The sequence below is a fragment of the Priapulus caudatus genome, unplaced genomic scaffold (genome assembly GCF_000485595.1).
Source record: "Priapulus caudatus unplaced genomic scaffold, Priapulus_caudatus-5.0.1 Scaffold10, whole genome shotgun sequence".
Lineage (NCBI taxonomy): Eukaryota > Metazoa > Priapulida > Priapulimorpha > Priapulimorphida > Priapulidae > Priapulus > Priapulus caudatus.
Window position 1 is genome coordinate 192,364 of NW_014577071.1, and position 14,873 is coordinate 207,236.

Consider the following 14,873-nt stretch of genomic DNA (forward strand, 5'->3'; position numbering starts at 1 on the left):
TATGTATATGTATATGTATATGTATATGTATATATATATAATCATATATACATGTGTGCGTCCGTACGTGTGTACGCGCGTGTCTACGTGGGCTGCTAGTGCCTACGACATTGCGCGTGTGTATGTGTGTGTGAGTACGCGAATATGACGAAGATTTCTTTCTATATCTTCCTATTTCGATCAAACGCGGACGCTGTGCACGCTCGAGCCTCGCCCATGCGCTCACACACCTTCCGTGGCGCCGGCCATGTTAAGGCACATGTAGGTAGGGTTGAAGAGCAGATTCTTGAAGGCCAGCGGAAGGTCCCGCAGACTCTTGCCAAAGCCACTCCGCGCCACCTCCTCGTCCTCGCTACCGTGGTGTTCCTTCACCCGTTCTGCCTGCGCCCGGGAAGCCCCTGCAGAAGAGAGAGATTTAGTAGAGAGGGTAAGATTTATGGGTGTAGTCGTAGCCATCTCATCTTACTGTATTACCGAAACTCGATCTATCACAATTCTCATTAATTACCATTCACGCTATTCTAATTATTATTCATGCTTTTTGCTCGCGATTCCAATTATCTGTCGCTCTTTTTTTAATTGCCGTCTTAATTTTTATTAACCTTTTATATCTACCGTTTTAATTAGTATTCACTTTTTATGTCTATCGTTCTAATTATTATTGACTTTTTATATCTATCGCTGTAATTATTATTCTCCTTTTATATCTACCATGCTGATTATTATTCACGCTTTGTAGCTATAACTACATGCATTACGCAATTAATTACGTTTTGCATTCCGGCACGCTGCTCGCTATTCAACATTTTATATTTGCGGATATCATTTCTGCTGTGTCTCCCGCATGCTAGTTGATATTCGTGCGCCATAGCTCGGGATACACGTGTACTTTGTTTCGCTTTATCAAGCTCGCACGCGATCTGCTCTGAATACAGAGATACACTGAATACGCGAAGAGCAGCAGTCGGCGAACTATGAACTAGCTGCTCGCATCATTATTACGACCCCCGGCAACTTTATTATATTTCGTATCTCGCAGAGCTGACATCCCATTATCGTGATGGGGGATCGGGATCGCCATGCAATTTCCACTGCCCCAGACGCCATATCTCGCGTTTCCGTCTACGCCTTTGCCATATCTACAATCCGTCGACGGGTTTTATTTTACGCAATACGATATACGCGATGATAACTATTATTATTTGCAACCTACCATGCCATTATTGTATTAATTGTAGTCATTTTCCTTAACAGCTGCAGGCGCCATATCTCACGTTCACATCTACACCTTTGCTATATATATATATATATATTGATCGGGTCTATTTTGAACGATGAGGTATGTGATCAAGACCTGTAGATTAGAAATAGCGTGAATCACGCTGCCCGGAATATCGAACAGCTGCGACTGTGCAACTGCGTAGTAGTAGACCCAGGCGGCGGTTTATTTATTCACCCGCACATACATAAATTCGAAGCAGATATACAAGCACCTTACGCCACTGCTTCACTCCTGATAACGTTAGCTTGTCAGTAGGCTTCCTCTCAGGACGACTAAATCGTATAGCAGAGATGCGCTATGTGCGGGAAGATGGCAGCGCAGCCGCGATTGCCACTAGGGGGCGTCTGTGCGTTCGTTCAGATTTATCCTTTGAGCTGCAAATGTCGCTCGAGGCGGTCTCTGCGGTCGCTCACCTTACCGGTAAGCGCTCTGGAAATTCGAGCATCGGTATGGAGATGAGGAGACAGATGAAGGCGGCTCCGAAGAGCCGATCCACCAGGCTCCGACCCACTTTGAACTCGACGGCTGAAGCCGCAGAGCCTAGAGCGAACGCATCGACGATGTAGAATATCATACACAATGGCGGTTGAAATGCATGTTTCTGCTAGAGATACCGAACGCAAATTTCCGAGTTGCAAGCTTCTAGGGTATTTATCATACATGCAAATAAAAATATCGACCTTTCCCCTAAGGTTTAAATAGACGATGCGTGATGAAATAAAAAACTCTAAATTATTTTATCGCGCGGGAAAATACGTAATGTATTTTTTTATTGACGATGATTTCAGTACAGATCGATATAAGATTAATATGGCGGCATATATTCGCGTTTAGGTGGTTATATTACATACGAAATCTCTTGGAAATTGATCTGGGCGAATGCTGTGCACCGAAACCAAGTCACGTTTCTCTTAGAAATGGATTGCGGAAAATCTTGGACGAGAGCGCAATAAGTGCAACAGACAACTTGACCGCAATGTTGCGGCGGACGGAATCGAATATATTTCAGAATGTCCTTCAAGCCTGCACGATTGCGTGTACGATTGCTGGTACAGCTGTCGTTGCGGTGTACCGCGTGCATGCACGTTCGTGCGTGTATATGTCGCGCGTATTTATGCGTGCCAGCGCACGAAAGCACACGCGTGCCGTTCGTGCGTGTACGTATGCGCGTATGCACGCGTGCGCGTTCGCGACGGCGCGCGTGAGTTCACGAGGATACCACGCTGTAGAATATGATCACTTACTCGGTCGGGTCGACCATCGGAGCATCGACGTAGATTTGCAGCAGATATCCGCCGGCCATGTATCCTATAGCGGGCCCTACTAGCGCCATCGTGTAGTAGATAGCTGACAACAATGAAACGTTATACATCATGTTACGAACGCGTGCGATACAGAGATGGATGCTAGATGTTAAAGATGCTAGAATGAATCCTCGATAGCTAACTTCGTGTATTCCAGTTTCCATTAGAGAGAAATATTATCGACAACGACAACGACAACGACAACGATAACGCACAACAACAACAACAACAACAACAACAACAACAACAACAACAACAACAACAATATAATAATAATAATCATATAATGATAATAAACATGAACATCAATGAAATAGTCGAGCACACCAGCACGCGGTCCTTGTATACTTCATCTACTCTGCCGGCGTATTTTCCTGACAAATGCGCTTTCCCCCTAAACAACCTAGCAAACTACTTCGACGTTATCTCACAAGACTCGTGGCCGAGGGAGAGAGGCGACTATAAATAGAGTACGCCGCACGTTTACATAAGTGATAGGCGTGTGACTCGTCAGCAAGGCGCGACTGTCGGGTCACTGACTCGCATTGGGAATTGAGGGACCCTGCGCGCTGCGTGTCGCCAGCCGACAGATTCTCGTCATCCACGAGGTGAGCGCGCGGTGTTAACGCACGTCGGCCATCTCCCGGTTAATCGATGAGCCACTTACGCTCCACTTACAGCGCGGCCGGAGTTGCTACAACAAGCACCGGTAGGATTGGCGCGAGGCTGCGCCCGCTCGTGTGATAGGAATGGATGTCCACTGTGCGTGGTCAGTGGCATGGTCGGTGTTGCTGGGGCGCAGAATCACGGACAAGATAATGATGATATCGCCGACGTGCGGTAGTTGATGAGGGGCAGAGCAACTAAAGTAATCAGGGTCGAGAAAGAAGTGGGCCGATGATGATCATGGCTAGAATGTCGAATGGGCATGGGATGTGGATGATGCGAAGATGGTGAGATGGTTAGGGTTGGGGATATGGGCGCTGAGACGATCATCCCTTCCCTCCCCCGCGCTGCGGTTTTCTCTCTCCCCTTTCCTCCTTACTCTTTTTCTCCTTCACCCTTTTTTCCCGTATCGCTCGCTCTTTTTCTCTCTCATTCTCTCTGTCTCTCTCTCTCTTTTCTCTCTCCCCCTCTCTTTCTTTATCTCGTTATTGCTCTCTCTCCGCTCGTTCTCTCTGTTTTCTATCTCTCTCTTGCTTTATCTCTCTATCGCTCTCCCTTCTCTTGCTTGCTCGCTCTTTCTCTCTCTCTCTCCCTGTTTGTCTGTGCGTGCATGTGTGTACGCGCGCGCGCCGCCGCGCGTGCGCGTGTGTGTGTGTGGTGTGTGTGCGCGTGTTGGGCTGTGTGTGCAGTGGTGTGTGTGTGTGTATGTGTGTGTGTTGTGTGTTGTGTTGTGTGTGTGATGTGTGTGTGTGTGTCTCGTCATACTCTCTCTCTCTCCCTGTGTGTCTCTCTCTCTCTATCGCTCTCTCTCTCTCTCTCTCTCTCTCTCTCTCTCTACGCTCACTCTCTCTACCCCCACCTCTATCTCTCTCTCAGTATCTCTTCTATTCCTCTATATTTGCTCACCTACGTAGACAGACACGAGTTTCGGCCGCACGTTGTCGTCGATGAAGGCGACTCCGATCGTGTAGAGCGGCGCAGCGCCGATACCATGTAACAGCTGTCCCAGATAGAACACATACTTGTAGTGATTGAGCGACCTGTCGGCGCCACCGTCGCCACACGCCGACAACGACGTCGTGTCGTTGCTCAGCGCCGCCGCTGCTGCTGCTCCACAAAGAACGACGGTGTCATTGCGGACGGTAACTGTCGTCAAGGCGCCCGCCGCCAGATGCGGCAGGCAGAAGACGAAGGATCCGAGACCCATGATGAGCGAACCGATGCCGAGCCAGCGCGGCTTGTGCGCATGCGCGCCGAGATAACTGACGGGCAGCGCGAGGAGGACGGCGGCGATGTCGTAGCTGCTGGCGATGAGGCCCGCCTCGGCGCTCGACAGCGAGAAGCGTTTCTCGACGGTCGTGATGACGACGTTGACAAATCCGTTGACGATCATGCCCTGCACGGCGCCGATCCAGCAGATAAAGAAGAGAAACCACTTCGGGTTGCGCAGCCACTGTAGGCACGCCGGACAGAATCGACCCCAACCGTACAAATCCGCTTCGCTGTCCTCCTCCTCATCGTTGTCGTGAGGGGAGTCGTCTATCCACGCGTCCGTATCTCCCTGCTCGGTGTCGGCACCGCCGCACATCCCCCGCGCGTCTGCGATGTACAGCTTCGCTGCTTCCGTACAGCAGATAACGTCGGCGTTCGTGACGTAGGCGTCGGCTGAATCGCTGGCGAAGCCTTCCCCGGAGTCGACGCTGTATTGACAGACGTCGGCATCTGTCTTCTCTATCGCCGGCATTCTCTATCTCTTACGCTGACGAAGGATGGCGTTCTCTTTAACTGAAGCTGAAGCTAGTGTTCGTTAGCATCCTGCCTTCGTTTGCTAGTATCTATCGGCTGCCGTCGCTGCTGCTCCTCCGTCGCTGCTGCGGATGATGCTGCTGCTGCTGCTGCTGCTTCGGCTGCTACTGCTAATGCTGCTGCTACTACTGCTGCTGCGGCGGCTGCTGCTGCTACTGCTGCTGCTGCTGCTGCTGCTGCTGTCACGCGACTGCTGTCATAGAGAGCCTGGCGAGCACGCGCGAGGGCTCTGCTCTAATAAGTGCTGTGCTTAATAATTTGTGATGCAGATCAGACGCCTCTGTCTGTCGAACATTCGGCGTGTCAGCGACGAATCGGCTTAACGAAGCAGCGACTCCGCTAGCATTCGGGATATCTCCCCCTGGCGCTGTCTCTTTTTCTCGTTCGTGGTCTCTCTCTCTCTCTCTCTCTCTCTCTCTCTCTCGTCCTCCCCCTCTCTCTCTTTCTCTCTTTCTTTCTCTCTCGTTCTCTAATGCTCGCTCTCTCTTTCACTCCTCTTTCTCCCTCTCCCTTTCCCTCTTCCCTTCTCTTTCGATCTCTCTTCCTCTATCAATGTATCCTGTGGCTTTCCTCGTGCCCTGACTCGCCGTAGCTCAATTTCCGTGACGATGATTCCGATATGCAAATTTGCTTGCGCGTTGTCACAGCTTCTTGATTCCTTATACAGTGACAGTGCCTCCTGGGTTCACTCCTGCATGAAAGAAAAGAATCGATGTTTGTTATTGACACGTGCTGTTTCAGGAAAAACTGCGGAGCATGACGAAGGAAATACAACATTGTAAACACATGTCAGCATGTAGGAGAAACAAAACCAGAGTAATGATAAAATCGATAGCTCAATAAAACTATCTACAACAAGAATTCGCTGAGATCGCATACTGTGTAACTCCAAAAGAAACGAATCTTTATTGATTTGATATCCCGCGCATTTATTCGGGCGCTTAAAATGGGTCAAGCTGGCTTCCCACTGTTATTATCTTTCTCGTTTTCCCTCTCCTTATTTTTCAATGTCATTCCCTATTCCCACAACGAAACGTTCTAGATATGTACACACGCAGGTTAGGAATCTTGAGTGCGGAATGCCTTTAGGCGGCCGATCCTTAATTAAAATTGAAACAGAATTTCTGTGCCACGTCAGAGCGCCATATTGACACGAGGCCTCTGCCATCAACGCGACCTCCATGACAGTCCCAGGGGGCGTCTCTTAAACACACACAGAAATGTGATAGAAAGTGAAAAGTGGCAATAAAAATGTCGCGTGTAAGTACTCCGCCCTTGGTCACAGCGATTGCAACCGCCCTCCATTTATTTTAATCGAATTTATTACTCTGACAATTCTTGAGTCTACGCACCATTTTTTTTAATATTCCGACAGACTTGCTGTGCCCATCAAAATCTCTTGAGGTGTGGCAAATCCTTGCCACCCATGTCAACAGTGAGCAAGTATGTTGTGTTTACAAAATTGCGATTGTTTTTTTTATCATTTTGTTGTTTTTCATTATTGTTTTTTTTTATGTGTGTCATGTGATATTAGCTATTTGGTGTCGGCGCAAGTATAGGCAAGTAAATGTACGAGGAGCGTTGGCAGATAGCACGCGTGTGTTCCCGACTGCATGACGCAGAGGAAAAGAAAACCACTTACCTACATATACGTAGCGTGTACACGAGTAATTTGAACGCACTTGCGTCATGATTTCCGAAAAGCGTATACATTAAAATGACGACATTAAACCCGTAATGAGACAAGTCAAGCGTAATGAGTATTAATGAGCTCATCGCTATAATAACTAATTACGATAATGAGTGACGAGCCGTATAGCGGCTGGGTGAAAAAAGGACACACTGGGATAGAGACTACGTTATGCTCCATTACCACTGAACATCGCATTTTCCAGCCGAGCGAGCGTTGATGCATTCATGAATTCGAGAAGCGAGTTCTATGTGTCACTATACCGCTGCCTCTGTACCAACGTTCGGCCCCGCGTGATATATAATTATGGCAAGAAAGGCGAAACTTGATGTATATCGATTAGTAATACATGTTATTTATGGATCTACAGACCCATCTACCGACACACACACACGCAGAGTATATATATATATATGTGTGTATAGGCAATATATATATAATAGTATATATATTATATATATATACTATTATATATTATATATGCTGTGCCCTGCTGGTGTGACGTGTGTTGTGCGTGTGTGTGTGTGTGTGTGTGTGTGGTGTGTGTATGTGTGTGTGTGATGTGTGGCTGTGGTGTGTGTGTGTGCGCGCGCCGTGCCGTCGACGTCGCGATGCGTATGCGTGATGTGTGGTGTCGCTGTCGTGTTTTTTTCATGCGTACGTCACGTGCGCGCTGTGAGTGCTAAGTGCGTCGTGCCGGTGTGCTTGCGCAGCCGGTGTGTATAGGCATTCATGCACGTGATCTAATAATAGGCCGATACGGTTAGCCTAACTAGTATAACAGACAGCAGAGATTTGTTTATCGCGCGACGGTCACATATACATTGCTACAAGAACACGCTCTTGATTGTACGACATAATCACTTTGCCAATGTTCGTGCGACAGCAAATCTCCCACATTATCCCCTCTCATTCCTAGCTTACGTACGCCGCCGCTCAAGCCATCCATTAAATCAGAACCCGTGCTAATTAGAAGCAATTCATTACCGTGGGACCATCTCAATACCACCCGCCCCTCAGCTGTCTGCCGCATTGATTAAATTCAAACGCCTTACCCAGTCGCGACCGCCAGCACTTCAATCATATCCAATCAATATACGGGCTTCACACAGATCAGATGACGCATCGCATCTACTGCTCGGTTACACCCGCCTGATGAATCCTGAGCAGTAAATACTCACTCGCAGCTGCGAAACACCGGCGTCCCGGCGGACGCCACGCTAATGGTTACACTAGTGCGCGACAGATTCTCATGACTGTCTGCGTGCCAAAGACGGCGTAACCCACGGCCCAATATGACAGGCGACGCGGGTGACGGAATCGGCGCGGGATCGGACAATGCAGCCTCTAGGCAGCTGATTGGTATCACCAGCGGGGCTGACAGACGGACACGCTGACAGCCGAGAGATCAATGAGTGAGCACGGGTTATGTAGTTCAGGACTGTGCGGCGCGCACACCATGAGGACTGTCGTGTGCGTGCGTGTGTTGTGTGTGGTGTGTGTGTGTGTGGTGTGTAGTGTGTGTGTAGTGTGTGTGTGTGTGTGTCGTGACCGTTGCGTGCAGTGACGTACTGCGTGCTGCGTCTGTGTGGCGTTGTGTCGCTGTGACCACGCACGGCGACAGTTCACACGCCGTTGACTGTGTCTGCGAGGAAGACAGGAGCAATCGGGACCTCTCCTATTACACCCCCCGCAGCCCGGTGACACACCCATTCGTCGCGCACACTACTTACTTACTATGCGACTCGTAACCCGTGCGACCTACTCCGCCAGAGTTGCTGCTCTGTTTGAGCATCCTATTGTGACGAAAAAAGCGGGCTGTATATGTCGTGGAGAAGTGATAGCAAAGATGCACCTCACTAACCACGACACACTGCCGCGCTTGCGCGCCGCAACCACACACACACCACACACACACACACACACACACACCACACTACACACACAACGCGGCCGCGGCGCATACACACACTAGAATGATTGTTGCTCTCTTTTCCATTTTGCCATTCATACAGCGATGTTTGGTTAGCGGCCCGTTTTGCTACATTAATTCTAACAAGCTAATGTTCTCCACAGAGCTATGTGCATACAATGCTATATTCCATACAACAAAAAAAATACCGTGAAATCTAGGCTACTTTGAAGTCCTTAAGAACTCTCTCTCTTCTTCTCTCTCTCTCATCTCCTCTCTCTCTCGCACACCCACACACACACACACATACTATATAATAATTATATATATATATATATATATATATAAATACATTATATATATACACTTGTAACGTCAAAATTGATGGCTGGTGTGTCATAGGGTATATATATCATATATATAATAGATATATATTATATAGATGTATTATATGCCATATATGTGTATGTGTGTGTGCGGTAATACAAATGTAAAAACTTGAATGCGCAATTGAACGCGAAGCTCTTATATATAGAGCCGCGTCATTGGTCGCGAATCTATTCTGACGCGCAGGTTCAACAACACCAAGCTTCTAATCTCCCGGATTAAAAAAAAAAAACCACAAATAAAAACAAAAGAAACAACAAATCCAAAAGAAAAAAAACAAAAAAAAAATAGGCAAAGAAAAAAAAAAAAAACAAAAAAAAGAAAAAAAAAAAAAAAAAAAGAAAAAAAAAAAAAAAAGCCTATGAAACACTAACAAAAAAAAAAACAAAAAAACACAACAAAAAAAAAGAGGGACAAAACAAAAAAAAATAAAAAAAAAAACGAAAAAAAAAAGAGAAAAGAAAAGACGAAAAGAAGATACAAGGAAAAATAATAAGACATTGAATAAAAGCGCAGAAGCATCGTTCAGGACTTCGCCGAGAGCCACAAGAATCATGCCGTCGTGAAGCGCACCACTTACATTTTTGGACATTTCGTTGCCGCCTCTGTCTGACACAGGAGGAATCGATATCAGTTCGATATTACAGTGGTCAATATTTTAGGATGCAGTAGGGAGTCAGCGATGTATATGACGAACGATAACAGCAGGAAGGCGTCAATACTATATTCAGCGCGGCGAGCTGATGTTAGCTTACTATTATTTACTGTGGTCCGCCATCGGTATATATATGCAATAATTATTTACCATTAGCCTTTCTCTCTCCATTATTCGCTTTCTCATTTCTCTCTCTCTCTCTCGCTCATCTCTCATCTCTCTCTCTCTCTCTGGCTCTCTCTCTTTCTCTCTGGCTCTCTCTCTCTCTCTTTCTCTCTGGCTCTCTCTCTCTCTCTCTCTTCCTTTCTCTCTCTCTTTCTCTCTCTCTCTCTCTCTCTCTCTCTCTCTCTCTCTTCCTCTCTCTCTTTCTCTCTCTCTCTCTCTCTCTCTCTCTCTCTGCCTCTCTCTATCTCTCTCTCCCTATGCAACACTGTAATTAACGTGCATATAAAAAGTATGACTCCAACTCCTTCTCGTAGTTTTCCTCACTAATGTCACAATAAATCCACCGGGACAGATTTACAGCGATTTATATTTCATGGCCAGAATTTGTTAACGCCATTAATTCTCTTAAGCCGTAATTGAGTAACAGTGACCATAGTAACTACGAAAACAACAGCCATTGCCAAGCTTGTCTTGCCACGCGATTCGAGCGTTTGCGTGCTCCCGTGGTCAGCAGCAGGCTACGGCCGCCAGTGCGGGTGCAATCGCTACCGCGGTGCGTGTCTGTGCGTCGTGCGTGCACGCGTGCAATTGAGTATGCATGCGTGTGTGTTACGTGCCTTCCGTGCATCGATGTACGCTGGTTGGGTGGTGCGGTGAGTAGCGGCGTCGGTGCAATCTGAGTACTGCCGGGTGCAGTGCATCGTGTGTACGTCACCTCGCGGCGTGCAATCGAGATGGCATGCGGCTCGGTGTGCGTGCGTGCGCGCGTGGCCCCAGATCGCAGTATGCAGTGCGTGTGTGTACGCCTGCACTCCGCGCTGCTGCAATCGGGTATGGTTATTTGCGAATTGTGTGTGCGTGCCGTGCGCGCTCTGCAATCGCAGTACGCATGCTGTCGGTCGCCGGTGAAGTGCCAGTGGGTAGTGCGTTCGTGCAACCTTGCAGTTATGCAGATGCGTGCACTGTCCGTGGCGTGGCGTTGCGATGTCGTGTGCCGTGCGGCGCGTGTACCTGCGTGGAAGTCCGCTTTGGCATTCTTGGTGCGCACGCACAGTTCGTGCATTAGTGTGACCGACCACTCGGCGATCTATCGACGTATTTCCATCTGGTCGCCGTGGCCGAGCGGAACACCAGGATAATACTGGAACAAGAGGGGACGCGCAAAGCTGCGTGGCATTGACGACTCCGCCGTTGGATCCGCAAGCGCAGATCTAACGAAGCGAATAAGCGTTCGTCACGTAAAATATAGACACCACGCACCGTGCTTTACGGCACCGCGCCTCTTGTTGCGTAGACACAGGCCCACCCGTCAAGGACTTGAGCGTGCGCGCCCACGCCAACTCGATGGTGGTTAGATCGCCCCTGAGCACGCACGATGTGAAATCCACACACTCTGGTTGACACGTGTGCGCGTTGTTGTGTCGCGGGCCGAAGAGGTGTGGTGGTGGGAGGGATGGTGTGGCAGTGGGAGGGATGGTGTGGGGGTGGGAGGGATGGTGTGCAGTGGAGAGGATGGTGTGGGGGGTGGGAGGGATGGTGCTTGCGACAGGTGGCGACCTCTCGAACACGTGGCAGCAGAGAGACTTAGCGCGGGGAGACAGCAGACAGCCAGCTGGCCTCGTTGTCACTCTCTGTCTGCTACTTGACTGGGTCACAGTAAGCACTTACGTCGGGTTCTGCTGCTTGCTGTTGCTCTGCCCAACTTCCATGTCCACGAACTAATTGGTACCGCACAGGACCGCACGCTCACCCACAACGACAGCACGACACACATACGCACAGTACTCACGCCCCCGCGTCGCCACATCACAGCGAGTACGTGCAGCGCACACGCAACGCACACACGGTCCAGCATTACGCGCAGCGTTGCAGGCGGCCACATCTGCACGCACACACGGTCCCACATACGCGAGCGTTGCACGCGCACACGCACGCACATACACGCGTACCCACATAGCCCAGACGCGTTGCACGCGCACACGCAACGCCACACGAACATACGCCGGGGCGTCATACTCTTTGATTCTGATGTTATTGGCAATCTACTGCTCGACGGTCACCATGTAGGACCCATCGCCGTACTCCACCCACTGTCTGTTGACATTTATGCCAACTGATGCCTGGCATTGTTCACGTAATGACTTCCGAGGGGTATCGCATAATTTACCTAATTGACCGAATAAGGTCGCACGGGTTTGCGGACACTCACAACTACCATGCAGGAACCAGGTGGGGTTATGCAAATGAGCTCGCGCGATCACCGCGGCCCCTGGTGTCCGCGATGTCAGTTTCCTCTCCTGGCCGGCAATACAACAACGTTACCGACCCCCAAAAAAAATATCGAGCGGAGTTGGAACCTGGAATCTGTGGTTATTTAGCATGAATGAAGTGTATGTTGTGTAAGCGACGAAACACCGAGTATTTTTAATAAATTTCTGTTCGATGCTTATTCAGGCTTGCTGCCTATGGACGCTCTCTACGGTTGTACAACACCTATACAACAACGTTACTGACTCCCAAACGCCGCGTTGAGGTGCTGTGTATAGTTTTACTGAACAAACGCTAGCCCAGAAATCGCATCCGTTTAATCAAAACCAAGTAGTCACCCGCAGACATCGCAAACCCAGCAAGCTATGGAGCTTTACTAGCCAGCGGCAATAATATTATCAAAACTCTGAGTAGAAGAGTGTATAATAAAACCTCTTGCACATCATAAATGCTAATCCTAATGCCAATATTAATGCCTATATAAATGCCAATATAAATGCCAATATTAATGCCAATATAAATGCCAATACTAATGCACCGTCTCGTTCTGCCTTCATTTTCTTGCCGAATCCTTTTTGCCATTATTTAAATCTTGAATTATTGCCCGATCTTCTGTCGACTAGATATTTATACGAACGGTATAGCGTCTGTTTCATTCGTGGAGTCATTAGTAGACCACGTCTGTACACTGCGGGGGGTCTTTCCTCACTGAGTATCTATACACTGAGTAGCTATACACTGAGTAGCTATAGCTCTCATATTAGTTGCTTGAACATGCACGATTTCAGTTGTATGTATGAATATATATATATCACTAACAGGCATACGAAGGTACCCTAGTGTGTCTACTTGGAATATGCACGGTGTCTGCATATTTGACGCGCACGTGATGAATTTAATTTGTCTGTAAAATCCCAGAGGGCCCTGTCTAAAGTGGAAGTGCATGTCGGACGCGTTCGTTTCGATTCACGTCATGTAGCAGCAAAGATATGCGTGGCAAAGAGAGCATTCGACATACGCAGGTGTATACCACAGGTATATATGCTACCGTCTGACATACGCAGGTGTGTATCATAGGTATGTCACCGTTCGACATACGCAGGTGTATATCACAGGTATGTCACTGTCTGACATGCGCAGGCGCATACCACAGATCATATAGATATGTCACCGTCCGGCATACGTAGGATTTCCTATGTCCTCTGTCAAATGAGTCGCAGAGCACGTGAACAAAGGGTTTGCGTCATATTCGCCTATCGCCTAACGCACCATTGCGTCTATAGCCGTATAAAAGACAGGTTGACATATTTTGCAAGAACAAATAAATCCGTGGTGAAGCTATTAGCGAAGCGTCCAAACACGCACACATAAATACACACGCGTGCACGCGCACACATCCAACCACGCCCGCTCGTTCGTCAAAGTCGTACTGGGACAATAATCGGAAGCCGCTTACATTGTACTTCAGCTGCTATGTCCTTTTTTCAATTAACGAAACAATTCATTATATTGTTCTATCAACGACGTCTTCGTGGAGAGTCAAAACTAACAAAGAACCGCGTGACTCATTCGTGAATGGAGCATTTACGTGCCCTTTGACGTTTGAAGGACAGTGTAATTTGAAATTTTTGCAGCGAATACAACGAATATAACCGCGTCTTTGTTCGCGCTGGTTGCCGCCCGCCACCGCCCACCCAATAAGGACTCGTTATCACACGTGGCGTCCTACCTAATTTGCATATGAAACTGCGACGCGGTGTAATTTCCATACAGCGAGTTACGAACGATTGACAGCGTCAGTATAGCTGCACGCTGAATGGCGGTAGGCGGTGCCTCGTGAAGGTAGGGGAGAAATAAGAAAATAAGAAGGAAAGAGAAAAAAGAAAAAAAACAGAAAAAAGAGAAAAAAGAGAAAAACGAGAAAAACGAGAAAAACGAGAAAAAAGAGAAAAAAGAGAAAAAAGAGAAAGAAGAAGGCGAGGTAAAGAAAAGAAGAATAAGAGGAAGAAGGAAGAGAAGAAGTAAGGATATGGAAGAATAAGAGTATTGCCAACACCGTTAGCACGCGGTTATGTATTGCAAGCGTTCGTGGGAGATTAGCTTACATGTTTGAAAACTTACTGGTTTGAATTAAGATGAGGCTAGATGTTGACCATTTCTGCTGCTATTTATTACGAATTTAAAAATTTTTTAATTGCAACCGCCCGCATCCTCCTAATAAATCGCTCATATTTACATTACGGCTTCTGCCTAATGGCCGCGCGTGGAGATTTTCTGGCAAGAAAAATATTGAATAATTATTACATCAACGAAAATGTATTGTAAATCATTAAAAGTGTTTATTCGCGCCGCGGTTTTAGACGCGCGAACTCACGAACTGCACGCACGCAAACACGCACGCAACCGTGTACCAACGAAACACGCCGTGCGCATGCCCGCACGTACACTAAAATATACGTAAAGGTGCTGAATGCAGTCTCGTTTTTTATCTAATAAACTGTAGTTTAATTACCAATTACAGACGAACTAGTGAGAATTTTATGATCAGTGCGGGTGCGTTTAATGTTTCATAAAAGCGGACGGCTTGCGGGCGTGTGTGAAAGAGGAACTAAAAGCACATGCGCGATAAAGAAACATGTAGAGAAGAACAAAGAGAAGGAGAGAAGGTTGAATCGAAAGAAACGAGTGAAAGAAAGAAAAAGACTAAAGAGAGTGATTGAGAGCGAGCGAGCGAGCGA

General features: G+C 47.8%; 1 protein-coding gene and 1 long non-coding RNA gene across 2 annotated transcripts in view; both read right to left on the reverse strand.

Annotated features, from left to right (window-relative positions):
- Window positions 1-5,169, reverse strand: part of LOC106806870 (solute carrier organic anion transporter family member 4A1-like) — a 22,227-nt gene extending 17,058 nt beyond the window's left edge. The window contains exons 1-6 of the mRNA XM_014809011.1: window positions 4,159-5,169; window positions 2,527-2,629; window positions 2,130-2,164; window positions 1,696-1,822; window positions 1,003-1,139; window positions 231-398 (exon numbers count right to left, since the gene is read on the reverse strand). Coding sequence (XP_014664497.1) covers window positions 231-398; window positions 1,003-1,139; window positions 1,696-1,822; window positions 2,130-2,164; window positions 2,527-2,629; window positions 4,159-4,996 — 1,408 coding nt within the window. The 5' untranslated portion in view covers window positions 4,997-5,169. The remainder of the gene's footprint in view (window positions 1-230; window positions 399-1,002; window positions 1,140-1,695; window positions 1,823-2,129; window positions 2,165-2,526; window positions 2,630-4,158) is intronic.
- Window positions 5,170-5,559: 390 nt separating this feature from the next.
- Window positions 5,560-14,873, reverse strand: part of LOC106807262 — a 37,109-nt gene continuing 27,795 nt past the window's right edge. Inside the window, exon 2 of the long non-coding RNA XR_001393645.1 lies at window positions 5,560-5,749. This is a non-coding gene — a long non-coding RNA (uncharacterized LOC106807262). The remainder of the gene's footprint in view (window positions 5,750-14,873) is intronic.